Source organism: Helobdella robusta (assembly GCF_000326865.2).
Source record: "Helobdella robusta unplaced genomic scaffold HELROscaffold_6, whole genome shotgun sequence".
NCBI lineage: Eukaryota > Metazoa > Annelida > Clitellata > Rhynchobdellida > Glossiphoniidae > Helobdella > Helobdella robusta.
The window spans coordinates 3394702-3416024 of NW_008705330.1; the positions used below are offsets into that span (position 1 = coordinate 3394702).

The following is a 21323-nucleotide window of genomic DNA, read 5'->3' on the forward strand; positions in this document are numbered from 1 at the left end:
ATTAGCAGTATTTAAAAGACAAACATCATCTCATGCTAACCTTCCATCGACAAATCATTTCAAAACCACGAACACATTTTATCGACTTAAAAACTGCTCTGAAAAAAAGAATGCATGAAATCTTTTTTCAAACTCCACGACGTGACGTCATTCATGGAAAGCCAATTATTTGCACTTAATTAAATGTGCATGTTTTATAAATTTATGTAATGCATGAGTTTAATTTTAGGAAGTATGAATTTTTGATCGAAAATATTATTTGACCGATTTTTTTTAGTCAGAGCAAGATATATATTTTTCAAAACGATTTTGTTAAAACTTTGATAGAACCTCTGCTGCTCTTTTGTGGGCAATCCCTGTCAAAATCTTAGTGAACAAATTTGATTGATCAGCAGTCTCAGTGAGTTTTTAAAATTTTATTCTGCTCCGTTTTGCTGCAATATTTTTTTTGAAAAAATTTTATTTATTACTAAAAATTGAAGACTACTTCAACAAGTTTTTGAAATCAGTTGAGCTGTATGAATTATCATTAGTTCATACATTATTTTGGTTATTTATTCATTAATTTATTTGTTCATTCATTCATTTGTTTGTTCATTCATTCATTTGTTTGTTCATTCATTCATTCATTTAAAGTTTCAAATTTGAAAATTCGAACATAATTACTATTGGTTTCTTCACTCTCCACTCATCACAGCGCAGACCAACCACATGTATCATGCTCATTGGAGTTAAGCCCCGCCCACATTTACATGATTGATCCGATAATCAAATTGAAATGTTTTTGCCGTAATTTTTAAAAAAACAAAAATAGAAAATGAAACTTAAACAAAAAAAATTTCAAGTAAAAAAAACTAATAAAATTTACTTCTGCTATGTAAAAAAAATTGTCTGGTTGGATGGTTCCACTCTCATGCATGTTTTGTCCTTCGCTTGGACTTTGTTTATTATTTTTATTGTTCAAAAAAAGTCATCCAAGTATTTTCCGACAAATTTTTATATGCTGAACAAATATTTTCTATAAAATATCAAATATATAACCGCATGTCTGCCGATGATTTTGTTACGGTAATAACTTTAAAATATTAAAACAATTTTTAAATGCATCAAAAAATTTAAATACTTCCCCAAAACACTTTAAAAAAAACTCTTCAAATAACTCAATTCAACATTTTAAATTGCACGAAATAATGTCTTGCCGCACCTAGGACAGGTGCATTCAATTTCTTTCAAATTTCCCAGTTTACAAGTTTTAAAGTTTAAAATTGATGCAAAAACTGTTTAATTTTCTTCGCAACATTTCTCACAATTTACTTACAACACGTTTCTTGGAGGTGTTTTTCAAATTTAAAAAGTTTTTAAGAGTTACTTTTCAATTTTCACTCCCACTGATGCCATAACTTCCAATGCATGCCAGCGTCACATTGAAAACAGCAAAAGCATCGCGTGAGGCTTACATTAAACTCTTCTTAACATTCAAAACATTAGAAGATTTGAAACAATAAATCATTGTAACATAGAAAGATACAAAATTATGTTTCAAGGACATTAAAAGATTGTGAGATGCTAAGATGTGTCCAGGGCCTCTTTTACGTGTGGGAGCCTGGCAGATGTTTCAATTTACTGCTTCCAACACTATAAACTATAAATCAAGTGAAGGAAGTTTTGAACATCGGTTAAACTTTGTATTTAATTATCCGCAAGCACTAAATAATAAAGTATAAATAAAAGTGCGAAGGTTTTAGATGCTTGTGTGGTTGCTTTTTTAATGAAGGCCGGCGATAATTGTGCAACATCTGATATCTCCTCCGATTTATGATTTAACGCAGGTCGAAAATAAATCCAACCCAGCATTAACGTTTACAAATTTTTGCCTTTAAAGGGTTTTATTTTTCAATAAATGAAAATTTATTTTATGGAAAAATAAAAAGAAATAAGTTTAAATCTTATGATAAATTTTTGTGTACACGTTTTCAGAATTGGTGCAAGCCTCTCGCATTATTATTCTAATCTTATTTCAGTTTCAATATAAACGTTAATGAAGAATAATAATAATTGTTGCTCTTGTTATTACTTTTATCCATTTATTGCCAACTTTTCTAGCTCTATTTCAGATGTGATAAAATGAAATTAAATAGCGAACAAATATTGAGACCTTTTAACAACGACGCAAAATAACTCTAAAAACAAAGAACGTAAATACGTTGGAAGCGCCGATAGTAACAAATGCATCATCCATGATGGATGTGAAGCAGCGGCAACAACAACATTGCCAACTGGAACGTTGTTTCAGGAGTTCTCCATCAAAACAAAGAATTGAACGCGTGGAGGTGAGATTGCACGACTTTGAATGATGTCGGATAGGACTTATTGTTATCTTGATTTATGGACCGCCGATGTAAAATTAACACCAACATACATTTCTTCGCTCCTGCTTTTATTTCTCAGTCAGTTGATTGTTTGTTACTTTTCGATTGCTGGGTTGGTTTTTCTTATCAGTTGTTCGTTAGTTGGTTGCTGGTCGGTTGTTGATTGACTGTTTGTCGGTCGGTCGGTCGGTCCTTACTTGGCTATTGCTTGATCCTGCGATAGCTTTTATGCTTGCTGCTTTTTAAAATTTAAAATTTTTTCATATACCTACTGGAAGTTTAAAATTTAATCTAATGTCAAAGTGATGATTATCAGCGTTCAAATCTATTCTGTTGTTTCTGTTTCTTGAATGTTGAGACTATTTAGAGCTGTCTTTGTTCGTGCGTGAGAAAAAAATTGTTCTGCAAATGATTCAAATTTTGTGCTGATAAGAACACTTGAACTCTATATTATTGAAAATGTTGGTCATTGTATGAGTTAACAGTTTCAATGTTATAGTTGTTAATTTTCAGAAGCATCCACCCAGAAGTTGCAATTGATTGTAACGAACGTCGAGAACAATATTTTCTTTAAAAGTGAACGAACTTTATGAAATAAACTCAAAAATTTTTTTTTGAGTTTATTTCATAAAGTTTATTTTATTTGAGTTTAAAAAAAAACGTTTTTCATCGGAATTAATTTTTAATTACAAATTTGAACCTCAAAACAACGGCAGCATTACGTGCACACGTGTCAAAGCTACGGCGGTAACACTTCGTCAACATTTTAACGCTGAAACGTTACGCGCCTCGTTTTGATTTTTCCTTCAACGCCTGATGAAAAATTTCAAAACATTCAGGGAAATATATCTGAATGATAGAATCTGCTGCCATCTGAAGTTGGCATTGCGTGGATGTTCTAGAATTCATCGTGATGGATGTTTTATTCACTCAGAAAAAAATGACTAATTCAATTTTGGGACAAATGTGCTTAAGGAGAAATTTCGATCTAATTTTTTTTCATAAATTTCCATCCATTCATTTACTTGGCAACTAAAATTTAATTAAACTTACACGGCATCTCTAAATCAAATATAAGAGATGTTCTAAGAAAGTGGCTCTTAGGAACTTGAATGATCACATTTCATCAAACGAAACCAAATACCAAAATATCAAAAAGAGGGAGACACCAAAAAGTTTTTGAGGACGTTGAAACGAGCGAAAAAATCTCATAACAATACTAAAAAACAAAACTCAAAAGCCGTGATGTAAAAATTTTGGTTGAATTTGATTTAAAAATGAACTCCTCAAAATTGTTCATAATTACGATCGGGTGACGATGCAGCAGTCTAAATGATTTTAATGCTGTGGATTTCAAATCTGAAGGAACGTCAGCAGAAAGAAATTAATTAAATAAAAGACAAGTTGCATAATTAAAACCACAAAAACTAACATGACAAAAATATTTTACTTTGCAGTAAATAAATCCAAACTGTTTCATAAAATGAGAATATGATGAAGACAACAAAATCAGCCTCAACGCTCGCTGTTCATCCACCCATGTACAAATAACCAACCACCTGGATGCTTGGAGACTGGATGGCAGGAAGGATGAAAGAGAGTTGTTGTAACGTGGTATCAGTAATAATACTCTCATGTTAATGTAGTAACATTTGGACTCAGACTAATGGGGCCATATTTCATGCTAAACAATGGCATATTGGCTGTAAAAGAACCTAGGCTAACAGCTGCAAGAAATGTTAGTAGTAAAAGGAGCAATAATATGAACAAAAATGTCATTATTAATAACAACTGCGATCTTAACGACTGCATGGCTAGGTGTGATGTTGTGATGTTGTGGGTGAGGTGTTGGTGGTTATGAATGTGATGATGGTGTTTATGGATGGGGTGTTGGTGGTTATGAATGGATGTGCAGTGTTTAATATCAATGCAAACGTTGCACCGTCTCTGTTTATCATCTATTTTTGTAGCTTTTTTTGAGAATATTTTTATTAAAGTGCCAAAAACTTCACGATTTCATAATAAACTGTTTGCTCCTGGTCTTTTATGATTGCTTGTTATTTGGTGACAATGGTAATATAAACTCTAGTTTTTTGTTGTGGTGATGATGGTGATGAGAGATGAAGATGGTGATGAGAGATGATGATGATGGGGATGAGAGAAGATGATGATAATGCTGATGATGTTGTTTAATGCATTCAGCGTGATGATGTGATGCCACGGACAGATAAAAAGCCCCAACTAGCGACGGCCATTGCAATAATCCTAATGACTTTTGAGGATATATTTCCAACGTAGATAGGGAGTGCGACGATAAATTTAATGCTAGTGAGGATAACGACGATGACGATGGTGATGATGTTGATGACGATGACGATGATGATGATGTTGATGATCGCGACTATGATGTCAGTAATGATGTTAGTGATTGTTAGCGTTAAAAAGCAAAACACAAAAAATGTTTAGTGAATTTATGAATATGTATGAGATGTAAGCATGAGATATGATAAGTATGAGATGATGACAGCATGGCGCATGAAATATTCAATCTGGCTACTTTACAAGCCACTCTAATTCACTTTTTTTTTAAATCACCTTATTTCAAATTTTCTCTCTTCTTTGTTTCTTTTATTTCTGATTTCCGGCTTTATCCTCTATTTCTGATCTTTGAGCACTGAGCAAGCTGCACTTCGACTTATTAGCATGCATCTGTTCTGTGCGGCACTGTTTTTGTTTCATCTTCGTTGTTGAGTGGTTTCTTCTCCATGAAACCTGTCAGGAGCGTGTCTGTCTGTCTCTCTGTCTGTCTATCTGTTGTGCGAGTTGTTGGGTTGCAGCATTCTGACGTTTTGTGCAAAGTCATGCCTGACGCTGTTTAAATATAACTGGTTTTCTAAATTAGGAACGCTACCAAATAATTCACCACTTAATATTTTGTTCAGATTTTCATGTTTTTTAACATCATTACTTGAAAAGACAAATTATTTTTTACAATTTTTCATTGACAACCTACATTTTTGTCTAACAAAGTGTCAGCGAAAGTGTTAATGAGAGTGGGACGTTCAAAAGTTTCAAACATTTCAAACGTTTAAATGTCGCGAAATCCTCACCTGACTGAAGTGGCCGCAGCAGGGCAATACGTTAAATAGTTACTGAAGAAGTCTGTTAAGCCACATAAGATACACAACAGTGACTGACACTAATTATAATAATTGTACTTTGTTATGCAATGTTTATGTCAGCGTTTGTCAATGCATGAATGAGTAACAGCGAACATTTACATTCAGTAATTCAAAAAAATATTTCATAAATGTATTCGAGCACGTTGGCAGTTATGGTGCTGTAAAACGTATGGGATATTGCTTCCAATTTAGTCGGCGTATATTGCAATAATATTTTAAGGCCGGAAAAGATGTATACATAAAAACATAGGCCTGCCTGTGTTGGTTTGTACGTACGTTGTGGTGAATATGTCCAACTGTTCAGGTTGATGTCAGCTTATTCAGATGTTGAGATGAAACTGCATCAGTGTGCAAGTGCAGGGCTAACATGGGCATGCCTCCTGCTTTCATGTCGAGGTGATCATAGAAATATTTTGCTGTTGAACAAGAATTATGAGGAGAGTGTGGTTTCAATGTTGACACTGATTTAAGAAAGAATGGAGGAAGAAAGTAGCTTGGTATTCATGAGGGACGGTACGACGTGTCTAATATATCATTTATTTGCTCAACTGAGGAGGCGAGTGAGTTCTCTGCACTCCTCACTCCTTTGCATTCCTCGCGGCTCCTTCCTTGACATGCTCCGATGACCACAACTGCCAAACTTACAATGCACTTCGGAACAAATTGATCTGATGCTGGCAACAAGACACGCGAATGCCTCGTTGAGATGAGATGGTGCTGCTCTGAAAGTGCTTAACGCCATAACTCCCATGCTATGATAATATTATTACTATTCAATGCATTAATCAGTATTTTATTAGTAATCAAATCTCATTAAGTTAAATAAAGAATGTAAAAAATACGTTTGAATGTTTGATCGCCCTGCACAAGATTCCATGTTTTTATTTTCATTATTTTTGTATAATTGATTTATAAATTAAATAAAAATGCAAACGCACGTGATCAGATACGACCTACATCACCAGCCCACCAAAGAACACAACCACCATGGAGGGCAGAAACGTGAAGCTGAGCTGCTCGTCCAGTGGATACCCCAACAACTTCACGATCAGGTGACTGGCTGGCTGCTGGTGCTGTGGTGGTTGAGGTGGTGGTTGAGGTGGTGGTGGTTGAGGTGGTGGTTGAGGTGGTGGTGGATGAGGAGGTGGTGGTTGAGTTGGTGGTGGTTGAGGTGGATGTTGCTGTATCGTGTGGTTTGGTGTGGGACGTACTGTGTTGTTGTTGTTGTTGTCTGATGTAAAATGTGTCGTCGTTGTTGTTGTTGTTGTTGTTGTTGTTGTTGTAGACCTTGCTTAATGTGTTTACCTTGTTTATAGTGTTATCTATATTGTTTAAACAGTAGACATGAGGCTAAACCGATTTTTTACATTCTGGCGTTTGTTTGCAACGTGATGATTGCATTCCGCTGTCTAACTACGTGGTCTAGCAGCACTGGTTGCTGGTCTCAGAGAGCCATTCATAAGACCACATTGTACAGTCCTTGCAAGTGATGGCTGTGTTGTATATTATAATTTTGAAGCGCCTGTAATTATGAAAATAATAATATTATTGTTATTAATAATATTATTTTTGATAATAATAATATTATTATTAATTCATTGTTATTATCAACAATGTTAATATCAAAATATCTGTAGTAGTTGACGTAGTAGTAGTAGTAGTAGTAGTAGTAGTAGTAGTAGTAGTAGTAGTAGTAGTAGTAATAGTAGTAGTAGTAGTAGTAGTAGTAGTAGTAATAGTAGTAGTAGTATTAGTAGTAGTAGTAGTAGTAGTAGTAGTAGTATTAGTAGTAGTACTAGTAGTAGTAAAAATAGTAGTATTAATAGTAGTAGTAGTAGTAGTAGTAGTAGTAGTAGTATAAAATTACATGAAAACATTAACAATAACGTTTTACGTAAGGTTGTTAGTAAACCGTATATGGATGATGATGATGATGATGATGACGATGATGATGATGGTGTTAATGAGGAGGAGGAAGATGATGAAGAGGAAAATGTTTTCTTATCAACAGTCCCCCATTAAGCGATGAATAAATTATAACATTGCAAAGTACCATGATGTATTGCATTGGCTCCCTTATAAATCGAGTAGCATCATCTCAATTATTCACAAATGGGTGGAATATCTCCAGAAAAAAATTCCGCTGCAATTTTTTTTCATCTCAACTTGTGAAAAACAAAATTTTAAGTTTGTTTAAAATTTAAAATTTTGGAAGTAAATCCTTTTACTAAAACTTGGTTTAATGCAACAACATTATTGTGCGCTTATAAAAGGTTTTACGATGCATTTCTCAGGGCTTTTTCAGAAAAAACAAAAATATCTAACAAAAATGATTTTATGCTTAAAATTTGTTCGTGAATTTTTGATGGTGTAAAATATGAATTATTAAGTTTTGTTATTCTTCGCTTCCTTGGTTGATCTTGTTTGGTCGTTCAGCAAACTTTCTCATTTATTTACAAGCTATTGAAAGAAGTGGTGAATGAAAAAGTAAATGCTGAACCATCATGTTCATTTCAAATTTGAAAATTAAAAACTCAATAACTAAATTTTCGAACGCATCACATGAATGCCAATCAAATTTTTCATTAGATTTCATACATTGTAACACAATTCTTGGAAGATTTGCGATTCAGTCAGCAATTGAATTCAAGACATTTTTGATTACCAACAGCTGAATCATCAGGAATATGCCTTCTAAGCTATAAAACACACGAATGATACATGCTGTCATAGACTGGCGGCCCACACACACTTCATTTAGATTAATTAACATACGCAAATGGTAGGTACAAACACTGATAGATGTGAACAACTATTTTTATATTCATAATCATAATTGATGAAGTTTACAGACGACCGTTATAAGTGTTTATGAGTTATTATTTATTAACAAATGCATCTATAGAATATTTTTTCTAAAACTTTCAGATATACACACAACATACACACACACACACACACACACATATATATATATATATATATATATATATATATATATATATATATATACTAATTCATAACTTATACATACACACACACGCACGCACGCATAAACATCCAAAAGCAAGTCATTCCAGCAGATATAAAACACAGAGGCAGACATAACTTGCAATAGAACTAGTCAGACCATGACAAGAACAAACTGCAGCAGCGAACGTCTGAGAACGTTGGCACGAGTTGAACCACAACGGCGACACCACAATAGCGACAGGAGCAGGCAGTCAAACGCTGATGTACTGGCGGGAGCTGCACAACCTCCAATCTATCAAATTAACCGCATGGACAACAAAATTCAGAATGACGCTCTCCTAATGAATTTATTGGACGGAGAGATTTCTTACCTCTCGCACTGCCAGTCTGACCCATAATATAATTTTATTTGAGGCATTCAACTGGCTAACGTAACATACAATGTATACTCTTGCTTTTTGCTGGCCGGAGATAAACAAATTAAAATGAAATATTTGTAGAAGTGTCATGTAAATGAAACAATGAGAATATAATCAAAACAAAGGAATAAAAGATTCTGCTTCTTTAATGTCATAAATTATTCGCTTGGTAGAAGTTCAGCATTCTCATTGTAAGAGTAACATCGGAAATAAAAACGACATTTCGAAAAAAAAATGTTAAAATTGAATTTGAAACAAAAAGCAAGTAGCCGATGATGTAATCTGTTGAGAAGGTGAGGCAACCAGCCAACCGACCGTCGCCATTCAATCCATCATCAATTATCTTTCTCCATCAGAGAAAATTCTCGAAACTTTTGTCGCAGAGAATAATTTCAAGAATATTTTATTTAAAGTGACTTAGTTTAAACTTTTTTGCTACTAAATTCCTACAATACAAACTTATAAGATATTTAATATTCTCAGATTACATGAACAATTAAAATTAATATCTCAGCTTGCTCTTATTATTAATAATTATTTAATATATAATATAGATAATAATAAAACAACAACTATTTGATGTTTGATGATGAAATTTTTTATGACTTGATTTAAATTGGTTCAAATTCAAGAATATATCAACTAAATCTAGCACAGAGTGAGTCTACAGTGCAATTAAATGAACTAAACGATTCAGCGAGAAAAAATGGATATTTGAAATTTGCCTGTTGAAATGTATTTTAAATCGTTATTATAATTGCTATTGTGATTCCACGCGGGGTGTGTTTATATTTCTCAAACAATTTCAATAAAAATTTTAGAGTTGGGATCGTTTTTAAATTTAAAGCTTTCTGTACTTAAAAAAAACTTTTTTTCAAAAAACAGCCAGGAGATGGCGTTCATAAATTACGCTCTGCTTCCTTCCATGTTTGTCTTCCCGCTCAACTTCCTTCAAAGCATTCTCGGGTCCTAATAACCGGTTTATCTTCTATATATATATATATATATATATATATATATATATATACATATACATGTACGTACTTAACATTGAATGATTATGAATTGAATGTTGGTTGGGAATTATTGAAGTAGTGCATGGTTGCATGCTGCATGGTTGCATGTTGCATGGTTGCATGGTGGGTTGGAGATAATGGCTGATTCAAATTCAGCGTGCAGCGTGAAACTTATTATTAAGCACCATAAAACTATTAAAAAATTATTTCTCATGTTGACATTCTCATCCACAAACATCATTTTGATTTGAAATTTGAATTCAATCCAAAAACCTCACGTGCATTATTCTAAAGATGGAAAAAGTATTCTGAACTTAATATAAAAAAAATTCAATTTAAAAAGCAATTTTTCTCTGTGACGACGGCGCCAAGATCCTTTGAAAGACGTTCAGATAAGCGAAAACTCTTGATAATAATTTTGTTTAGCACTGGAATATTGCAAGTGCATTTGGTTTTAAGCTGCGTTGCTCGTGAACAATATCCCAGACTTTATGCAGTCCACTATTCGCGAACGTTTTTTTTAAGTTTACAATTCTTCTGATCAAAAATGCAAGAAATTAATTTGATTGGAATAAATTGCGGAAATGATTGAGAAAATGTGTCACGTGAACATGATGACGACATCCTCACCTCATAAACAGACAGCTGCAAGTAGTGATTAACTTTTGCAGGCTGACTTTCAGACCCACAATTACGTAATTTTTCCTAGGCGCTCCTTTCCGTCAACAAGTTTTTGCAATCTGCAAGATCCAAAATGGCATAAAAAAAATGTTGGAACAGAAACACACAAAACAGAAAAAATTAATAAATACACTCTTCGGGGCAGCTATCAAAACGACAATGTAATCAAATGAGCATCTTCAGTGCAATCACCATCACCATCATCATCACCATCATCATCGTCATCGTCACCATCATTATCTATAATCACCATCATCATCACCATCATCATCAATCACCATCATCATCATTACTACCATCACCACCATCATCATCATTCTATCATCACTATCATCATCATTACTATCATCACCATCTTTATCATCAGCATATAAAATTAATAATCATCATTAGATTTTTGTACGTCTGTGTTGAGTCAATCATCATCATTATAATTTTAATTCATTATCATTTTTAATCATCATTATCCTCATCATCATTATCATTATTATTATTACCTTTCATTATTGAAAATTTCTTTTCGTAGTCACATTCGTCATGGTAAGTTTTCAATAGCCGGATTGTTGACGTCATCATCATCACCATTCTTATCATTTTATCATCATCATCATCATCACCGTCATCATCATCCTCATCATCATCATCATCATCATCATCTTCCTGAGAGTAACATCGGCCTATTCATCGTCAACATCGTTTTATTCTTCATCATCACTTCATTCAACCATCATCATCATCACTGTAGTCATCACTATCATCATCTCTGTATTCAACCTCATTTCATACATAACTATCCCCACTCCATTCACCATCATCATCATCACTACCATCGCCAATTTATTCACCTCCACCACCACCAACACCACCACCAACGCCACCACCACCACCCCTTTTAACTGACCAGATGGTTCATCAACGGCACGAACCTGAACATCTTGACCTCCCTGAAGGAGCGCCTGCACGTCCAGCCCGACGGCTCCCTCTCCATCAACCACGTGATCAGGACCGACATGGCCTGGTACACCTGCGCACCCACCAACAACTTCCACAAGTCACCCGATGCCAAGGCCTTCCTTAATGTTACATGTTGGTCCCGTCGTTATTGTTGTTGTTGTTTGATGTTGTTGCTGTTGTTGATGTTGTTGTTGTTGTTGTTGTTTGATGTTGTTGTTTGATGTTGTTGTTGATGTTGACGTTGTTTTGTTGTTGTTGATGTTGATGTTGTTGATGTCGATGTTGTTGACGTTGTTATTGTTGTTGATGTTGATGTTGTTGTTGTTGTTGTTGTTATTGCTGTCGACCTTTTAGTTCGTTTTGTTGCTGGTGATGTTTTTGTTTTTAAAGCGCTTCAAACATTTTTTTCTAGGCGTTTATTTTTGTGTTTTGAGAGTGAGTGGGCTGCGGGCGCGAGAAATTTATGATTTTTTATTTAAATTTTTTCCTTATACGAAATTTATTCCAGTGTGCGAGTTGTAGCGAGTAGAATGGCACTGAGCTGATTTGCAGCATCTTTGAGATGCTAAATCAACTCTTTTCTATGCAGCGAAATGTTTTCTCCAAGTGTAAAGATTGTGTTATTCCATATTCTCCATTTATTTTTCATATTTTCTTAATTTGGTTAGCATTTCTTTCAGTCTTGATTTGTTTCTGTTGCGATTGTTGTTTCATTTTTACTTCCAATTGAACGTTGAAGGAATTTTATACGCGGTGTTTGATGCACCTCCATGACATTTATTTCCTGAATGTTGTTGACTGTGTTGTTGGATGTTGTTGTTTGTGTTGTTGGATGTTGCTGAATGTGTTGTTGGATGTTGCTGAATGTGTTATCGGATGTTGGTGAATGTGTTGCTGGATGATGTTGAATGTGTTGTTAGATGTTGTTGAATGTGTTGTCGAATGTTGTTGAATGTGTTGTTTGATGTTGCTGAATGTGTTGTTGGATGTGTTGTTGGATGTTGTTGAATGTGTTGTTGGATGTTGTTGACGTATTGTGGCAACAGACATTCCACGCGTCCAGCGACTGCCCTCAACGACCTACCTTGCCCTGGACATGAAGGGCTTCCTACACTGCCCCGTTGATTCCAACCCACCCGTCACTCACATCACGTAAGTTACGTTGGAATTTCTTTCATTCGATGATTTTCATGTTAATTTTCAAAAATGCGAAAGTTTATGAGATGGAAAAAATTATTTTTTTACTAAATTTTGATTAAGTTGTCAATTGAAAATACATTCAATTATTTTTTTCAATGAAATGCTATAAAGCTTTTCTTCTTGGGTACCTCTAAAAAACATGGGCTCATGAGATGGCCAAAATAACTGCAGGAAACCTGAACGCAAAATTTATAGGGCTGGAAACATATCAGCTTAATGTTAACCATCAGACGACCAGGAGAGGGCAATGAAAGTCGTAAAGTAACATTCATTAGACACGCTCAAGTTCATTATTTCACAGCTAAGATCCAAATAAGGCAGCTGAAAAAGTACGTGAGGTCATTTGAGGTCACCCGAGGTCATATGTCGGATTGTTAATGCTGGCAATTAGCACACGACCTATCAATTGTGCTAATGTTTCTGGTCTGTCTATGCAAGTGTTGGCCGATTCAGTTGTTTGATTGGAGTTTTTTGGACGTTTTTGGTGAATATGTATGTGATGGATGGTTGATGTTGTTGATGTTATTGACTCTATGTTTTTTGGATGCTGTTGATGTTGTTGCATTTTGTTTCATACATTTGTTTTTATTTTTATAGTCAAGTGAGTTTGCTTGTTATGTTGAGAGTTACTCGGTTGTTCCTCTATGTATTTGTGTAGCACGTGCAATGTAAAGAACAATGCTGTTAACAAAGAATGTTACGGCCATTGGGATTTGTTATATGTTTAATGAAGGCGTCATTTTAGAGGATATATTTATGATGAGGTGGATAACTTTTGTACAACTTTGCCTCAAAGTTTCACGATGATTATGAGAGCATTTGGAGAAGATAACAGTAGCATTATTTCGTAAAACATCAAACACGGGAACTTTCAGCGCCTCGAGCCAACTGGCTGAATACTGCTGTTCTGTTGTGTGTGTGTTTGTAGTTGTTGACGGGTTTTTGTGGCGTTCCATTCATTCAAGATACTGTATGACTTGGTTCAGTCGTCAGGTTTGTTTACCATGAAGTGGGTCGTTAAATCATTTGATGGCATTAAAATATTTAAACTTCCAAGAAATAAGAGAAGCTTTTTAAATTTCGAACTGCTTCTTACATGGGCTTAAGAGTGATGAAAATGAGAATCTTAATTAAATAACTTAGCCGGATTTTGAAAGCGTTTTCAAGATTTCCAGTTTCGTGCATCCTTCCGATATGACAAAATATTTTCAAGAAAATAATTTTAATTGAGTATTAAAAATAAAACAACGATTAGAAATTTTTAAGATTGATTAAATTTGGAAAATTTGAAAACTTGACGTTTAAACCAATTATGTTAATTAATTAAGATTTTATTATATATATATATATATATATATATATATATATATATATATATGATGTATTAAATGAAAACAAACTATGAACCAAAAAGACCATAAAAATTAAATGAAAGTATAAATTTGCATCTGAAACATGTTGAAGAGAGTGATAAATAAAAAAATAAATAAATGAAAAATAAATAAATGAAAAATAAATAAATAAGTAAATAAAAAATAAATTAATTAATTAATGATGAAACGTTGTAGATGGTTCAAGAACAACAGCACCATCGACCTGCACAACCCAAGACAGGTGCACATGCACGCAGTTGGAACGTCCCTCTACTTCGACACGACCTCTATGGAGGACGAGGGCTTCTACATGTGTGCCCCACACTCCAACCTAGGTCAAGGACATATTTCGAGTTCTATGCAAGTCCTCGTCAGAGGTCAGCTTATCTGGATGGGGTGAATCTTTTTGGGGTGGATTGGCGGGTGTTGTTTGTTGTTGCTTATTGGGAGGAGGGACATTACATGTATTTTATGCTGGTTAAAATATTAAAAGAATAAAATATTAAAATATCAAACTGTTGAAATATTAAAATAATAAAATATAATTATTAAAATATAAAATAATTAAAGTAAAAAATATAAAAATATTTAAATATTAATACATTAAAATATACGGTTGCAATATATATAAAATTAAACTTTGGCAAACACACAAGATGATGATGGTGATGATGATGAGGAGGATGATGATGAAAACGGTGATGATGATGATGATGATGATGATGATGATGACGATGATGACGACGATGATGATGTATATCTTAGGAGCAGGGATAAAATAAAATTGATAGATGTAGAACTATTAAATTTCTCTCAGCATTTCTTTAGACCCGAATTCGTAGCGATGGCGACATTCCACTTGTTCTGAAGTTTTGAAAAATTACCTCCTGTTGTAAATTGCGGACACACCTGCATTGCATTCACTATTCTCTCGCTCCATCAGGCACTTTTTCTTTGTTTCCACTTCCACAGAAATATTTTCTTTAAAAAGTTTGAAATTTATTATTATTAATATTATTATTATCGTTATTATTATTATTATTATTATCCCAGTTTTCACAGCTTGGTTTTTAAAGCTGGTCATTGACGAATCCGGAGTTCAACTAGATCCCAAAGAGATTCTTCCGATCATTTTTCGTTGTTCCTAATAATGTTATTTTTTGAACTTCGGTCAGAGCTGGTTTTTCCGGAAATTATTTTAAAGTTTTTTCTAAATTTTTAGAGACTACTCCCAGTGCTCCCACTACTATCGGAATAACTTTTGCTTTCAAGTTCCGCATTCTTTGTATCTCGATTTGAAGGTTTTTGTACTTGCATATCTTTTCGGTCTCTTTCTGCAAAACATGTAAATCGTCTGAAGCAGATATATCTATCAATAGGCATATTTCTTAGTTTATATCTTGGACAATGATACCTGGTCTGTTTACTTCTATCTGTTATAACTGGCGTGTCCCATAAAATTTGACCATTGACATAGCTTGTTACATTCTTCGGTTCATGTTTATAATATTCTACACATGTCTCTAATCCAACCTGTCTACATATCACCCAGTGGACATAGCTTGCAGTCGTTATATACAAATAAAATTTGGATAAGACAAGTGTGCTACTCTGATTATTAGAAGAGCTACGGTGGTGTGAAGCAGCGGCATAAATGTTGATCAGGATATTCACTTTAGAGGTGTAGCTGCGTTAATATCGTTAGCGCTTTTTCAAGTTGATCATCGTTTGGCATAAAGAGCTTCAAATTGTCCATATAGAGTAGACGACTTATACACTGATCATATATTGCATACCCCAACTTCGGCTGGCTGAAGAGATGAGCCAGTGAGAACAGAGACATACAAAACAGCAACAGTGAGAGAGAGTCTCCTTAGATGATTCCTCTTTTGATTTCTATAGTCTCCGTCAACATCACACTCTGGTCACAGCAAAGGCACACTCTAGTTTTCCATTTAGACATCGAATATTCAATTAAATTGTCTAACCTCTCTGGGGATTTTGTGAATGACCATAACTTCCTTAATCCATGAGTGTGGGACACTGTCAAATGCCTTTCTATAATCAATCCATGCTATGCTTAAATTTTTTTTGCCTTCAAGTGCTGATCGAATTACTGCCATGTTCACCAATAACTGATCTTTACATCTCCTAGAAGACTTTTTGCATCCTTTTTTGTTCTGGAGGAAATAAGTCATTCGCACATAAGTAATCATATATTCTGTTTGATATGGCACTGGTGAGAATTATTATCATTAAAACACGCGTGAATTTATTAAACAAATCACTCTCTCAGGTGATTTTTCTTAAATGGTTGAATCACAAAATTAAATGTCAAGTTAATTATTTGATATGCTTCAAATGAACCAACAAATAGATAATAAATAAAACTAATCCAATGGACAATAATCTTTCAAATGTCTTGCAAAAAACCTTCAAAAAGATTTTAAATGACTTTCAAATGACCTTTAAATGACCTTCAAATGACCTTTAAATGACCTTCGAATGACCTTAAAATGACCTCCAACCAGAACCACCTGCCTTCATGATGCGGCCAAAGTTTATTAACCAGCGGCAGCCGACGCAGTCAGTGACGCTAGCGTGTGAGGCGCGTGGTGACCCCAAGCCGAACATCACCTGGATGAAAGTGAGTGGGGGTGGTGGTGACGTGATGATGATGACTATGATGATGATGAAAATTATAATAATAATAATAATGGTATTGATGGTGGTTGTGATGGTGGTGATGGTGATAGGGGTGGTGTTATGGGGGGGGGTGGTGAGGAGGAGGAGGAAAATGATGATGACAATGACGACGATGATTATGAGGATGATAGTGATGATGACGATGATGACAATGATGATTAATTGAGTTCAACAATGCTGATATAACAACGGCGATGATGATGGTCATGATAATAATAATAATAATAATAATAATAATAATTGTGATAATGGTGATAATGATAATAATGTTGATGGTGATGATGATAGAGGAGATTGACAGGTATGCTCTTCATGATATTAACTTTGATTGATATTGCACCACTGTGATCACGCGTAGTGTTTTATACTTGTACCTGTTTTGTCCTGTTGTTGTTGTTGCTTTTGTTGTTGCCGTTGGTGTTGATGTTGCTGTTGTTGTTTTTGATGCTAATGTTGTGTTGTTGTTGATGATGATGTGGTTGTTTTTGAGGTTGTTGTTGTTGTTGATGCTGTGGTTGTTGTTGTTGTTGCTGTTGTTGTTGTTGTTGTTGTTGTGTGCTGTGGTTGTTGTTGTTGTGTGCTGTTGTTGTTGTTGATGCTGTGGTTGTTGTTGTAGTGTGCTGTTGTTGTTTAATGTCGCGGAAACAAATTTCGTAGTTGGATTTATCGATGTTGATTATTTGCAGATGCCGACGCTTGTGCAAATCTGCTGACGTATTGTAATTGATTCGATGTTGTTGTTTGTTGTTGTAGTTTGTGGTTGTTGTTGTTTGCTGTTGTTTGTGGTTAAGGATGTGTCGTTGGTGATTTTATACTGTAGCTGTGTATTGGTCTAGTGGTGTAGTTGTGTTGTTTTGCAGCGTTGTTTGTTGTTCACGAAGTTTCAATTTATGTATTTCGAGGCTTGATTATTGAGTTGACGTTGGTTGGGTTGTTGTTTATCGGACTGTTTGTGAAGTTCCAGTTTTTGTTATTGATGATATTTTTTTAAAGGTCTGTAGTAGTTGTTTGTTTGTTCGTTCGTTTGTTTGTTTGTTTGTTTGTTTGTTTGTTTGTTTGTTTGTTTGTTTGTTCGTTCGTTCGTTTGTTTGTTTGTGTGTGTTTGTTTGTTTGTTTGTATATTTGTTTTCGTATTTTTTGTATGTTTTATGCAAGTTATTGTCTCTTTCTTCTTGTGTTATGAAATTTATTTTTCAAGTTTTTACATAGTAATGAATATATTTTACGTTGAACGCAGGCTTTCATAACTTTTGTATGCTGCTATTTTCTGATTCTATTGACGTAAGTGATGTTGCTTGTTTAGTTTTTCACAAAACTCGCAATAATATTCCTTAATGTGTTGATGCATCTTAAATTTAAAAATTTTTTTATTCTTATTATTCTTTAAAAAATCAGAATCTGTCAAAGGCAGAAACTGTTAAAGCGTGTAAGGCAATGGTATTAAATAATAACGAAAAATAAATAACGGAGAGAAAAATGTTTAAACATGAAAATATGGAAAATATAATCAGATAATGGTTTAAAAAAACAAATAAATGAAATAATTTATTAATAGACAAGTTAGTAACATAGTAGGAACAAGGATGTGTCGTTGGTGATTTTATACTGTAGTTGTCTAGTAGTGTAGTTGTGTTGTTGTAGTTCGATAAGAAACAAGGGTAGACTAAACTGAGTGAATGATGAAGTCTTAATGAAGTGCCACTGAATGCAATCAGTTACAAAACAACGGCATGATGGGAAATTTGTTAAACATCGGCTTTGGTGATTTTTCCAAATTTAGAAGATGTGCTGACGGGATGGGAGAGTTGCTGATTCGTTGTACATGTTTTCAAGACAGAGCAGCTAATGCTGATTGATGCTGCTGGTGGCAATGTTTAAGGTTACACGGGACATCATCTGATCTGCCCATGCATCCAGTTGAAGGTTGCCAGTGGCCTCTCTCAGCGTCGAAACATTACCTTTGTTCATTTTTTTTATTTTAATTTTTGTGAAAAAATTATTGTTTGAGTTTTGTTTAAGAATGGAAGTAAAAGAAGTAGGTTTAATAAATTTTTTATTTATTCACAATTTTTTTTGAATAATTTATTTTTATTTGTTTCTGTATTTGTTCAAGAATCTTTTATTGAATATTGGTTTGATGTGCAATTAAAATGATCATAAAAATTTTTTATTAAAAACAAAGTAAACAAATACAAATGAAATAAATGTTTGGGCGGTTTTTGGCGATGATGGCGATGTTCTGCCCTACCCTCTCTTATTTGCACAACAACGATAGTTTTGAGAAATGACTGTTCATCACCGCGTTAGTCCTGTTGTAACTTTTAATGTGTCCCACATTTTCGAGCCGTTGAATTTTTTTCTGTATTAAAAGTTAGTAACACATTTTGAATTTCCTCATCATTGCTTATCTCGGTCCTTAGACGTCATTATATATTTTTTTGGTTACATTTAAAATCTTTTTGTTAGCAATCAGTAGCGTTAATTTTTTGATTCTATAAGCAAATAAATAAAATACAAATTGGTTGTTTAAAAATAAATTTCAAAACTTCCATCCAAATCATCCAAATGATTTCAATTGCTGGTTTAACGTTCAAACAAAAATGAAAAAATCACATAAGATCAACTGCAAATTAAAAAAATTAAGTTTGATGAAAAACTATTTCTGAAATTTTATGATTTGAATTTGAAAGAGTTTAATTTTAACAATCATAAAATTAATGAATGTATTTAGAAGCATTTATAAAGCTTCCAAGCCATAACAACGTAGCATGGTGAGTGCATGATTTTCAGGAATGCTTCATAATGTTTGAAGTTTACAATGTTATTTATCGACGGGTGTAATTTTCAACAATTTTGTTGTCTTTCAGAGGAGCTGGGTAAAGGAGAGAGGACAACCTTGCTTTCTTTGCCCATCTGGAATGGCCACTTGGCATGCGCAGAAACAAGTGGGCGTGGTGCAAAGCCTGAAATAGTTTAGTCTTAATTCTGCCCATTTGAGTATTCCTGCATACACACAAGGAAAGAGGTGCGTGGCCACAAATTAATGCGCAGATGTCATTACGACAAAAGCTAGTAGTTTGTACTGAATAGGGCAAATGGTGTGCAAAATTACCCAGAGGTATACAACGTAGTGAGAAACTTTTTTAGTTTTAAACAAAAAGCTTAAATATATTTCGAATAAATTCTGACGAGAGTGAAATTGTTTCAATGGGAGCAGATTTTACGAGAGCAATAGACCACAATCTGACCATCTATACGTTGCAATTACGTTTTGAACAATTCACTTTTGCACAATCTGCAACGTGCAACAGAAATTTAGACCAGGTCGTTAGGCTAACTTCATTTCTTTCATGCGATAAAAGCGGTTATGTTGCTTTATGTTGCACATCTGCCATTGTCTGCTCGTCTATGATTTTTCTAACTTCTCAAATGTTGCTAGTAGTTGTAGTAGCATTTGTTGTTGTTGTTGTAGTAGTAATAGTAGTTGTAGTAGTGGTTATAGTAGTAGTAGTAGTAGTAGTCGTAGTAGTAGTAGAAGTTGTTGTTGTAGTAGTAGTATTACTATTAATGTAATTATTATTATTTTTACTATCAATATTATTAATGTTATTATGATTGATATTCTTAATGACATTTATATTTATTATTATTATTATGATCAGTAGTAGTAGTAGTAGTAGTAGTAGTAGTAGTAGTAGTAGTAGTAGTAGTAGTAGTAGTAGTAGTAGTAGTAGTAGTATTCTACGTGACAGCTTATAATGATTGTTACACAATTCTCATTAAAATGCTTATAAAATATTTGTAGTTATAGTTATAGAATACTTTTAACCAGGGCTTTGGAGTGGAGCTGGAGCTGGAGCGCGGAGCAATCGGAGCAACCATATTCTGGTCGGAGCGTGAGCGGAGCCGGAGCACACAAATTTTAAGTGCTCCATGCTCCAATAATAAAAAAAAATATTTAGTTAAAAAATAAAAAAAATATTATTTTTTAATATTTTGTATCTTTTAGTTCAACTCAAAAAATTTTTTTTGTTATGATATTTAGAATCTTTCATAGCAAAGCAATGGCTTCCTTTTATACGCCATTTGTAAACACTAGTTGACTTTTTCACTAATCTTTTTTTCTGCAATCGTAAATTCGTAATCGCACATCAAAGGTAAGATTCTTATGAGAATTTTTTAAATAATATAATTTTTAATTTAAAAAGCAATACATTACTTCTTAACAAAATTTAAATTTTTAATTAAAATTAAATTAGGTCCGGATATGACTTCTAACCAAAATTTGTGTCAATCACCTATAATCGATAGTCGCTTTTTGAAAAATGATCTGGAAAATATATTTGAGTTTGAAGAAGAAAATGGACAAAAAAAGTCAGCTAGATGTAAGCTAAAAAATGATGATGTGCAATGCAATTTTCAGGCAATGGGAACAAGTGTGTCAAAAAAT

The 21323-nt window shown here is 33.8% G+C and overlaps 2 protein-coding genes across 2 annotated transcripts in view; both read left to right on the forward strand.

Moving 5' to 3' along the window:
* Positions 1 to 10555: 10555 nt before the first annotated feature.
* On the forward strand, positions 10556 to 14567 carry HELRODRAFT_164297 (hypothetical protein; the record flags this gene model as incomplete). Its single annotated transcript, XM_009029268.1, has 6 exons — positions 10556 to 10610; positions 10669 to 10801; positions 11545 to 11726; positions 12641 to 12746; positions 13025 to 13123; positions 14363 to 14567. 6 exons carry the CDS (start codon positions 10556 to 10558, stop codon positions 14565 to 14567), a joined length of 780 nt encoding a protein of 259 aa, XP_009027516.1.
* A 6573-nt stretch (positions 14568 to 21140) lies between these two features.
* The window catches only part of HELRODRAFT_164299 (hypothetical protein), a gene marked incomplete at both ends in the record, with an annotated part of 2142 nt that continues 1959 nt past the window's right edge, over positions 21141 to 21323 (forward strand). The window contains one exon of the mRNA XM_009029269.1: positions 21141 to 21258. Within this exon, the coding sequence (XP_009027517.1) occupies positions 21141 to 21258 (118 nt within the window). The remainder of the gene's footprint in view (positions 21259 to 21323) is intronic.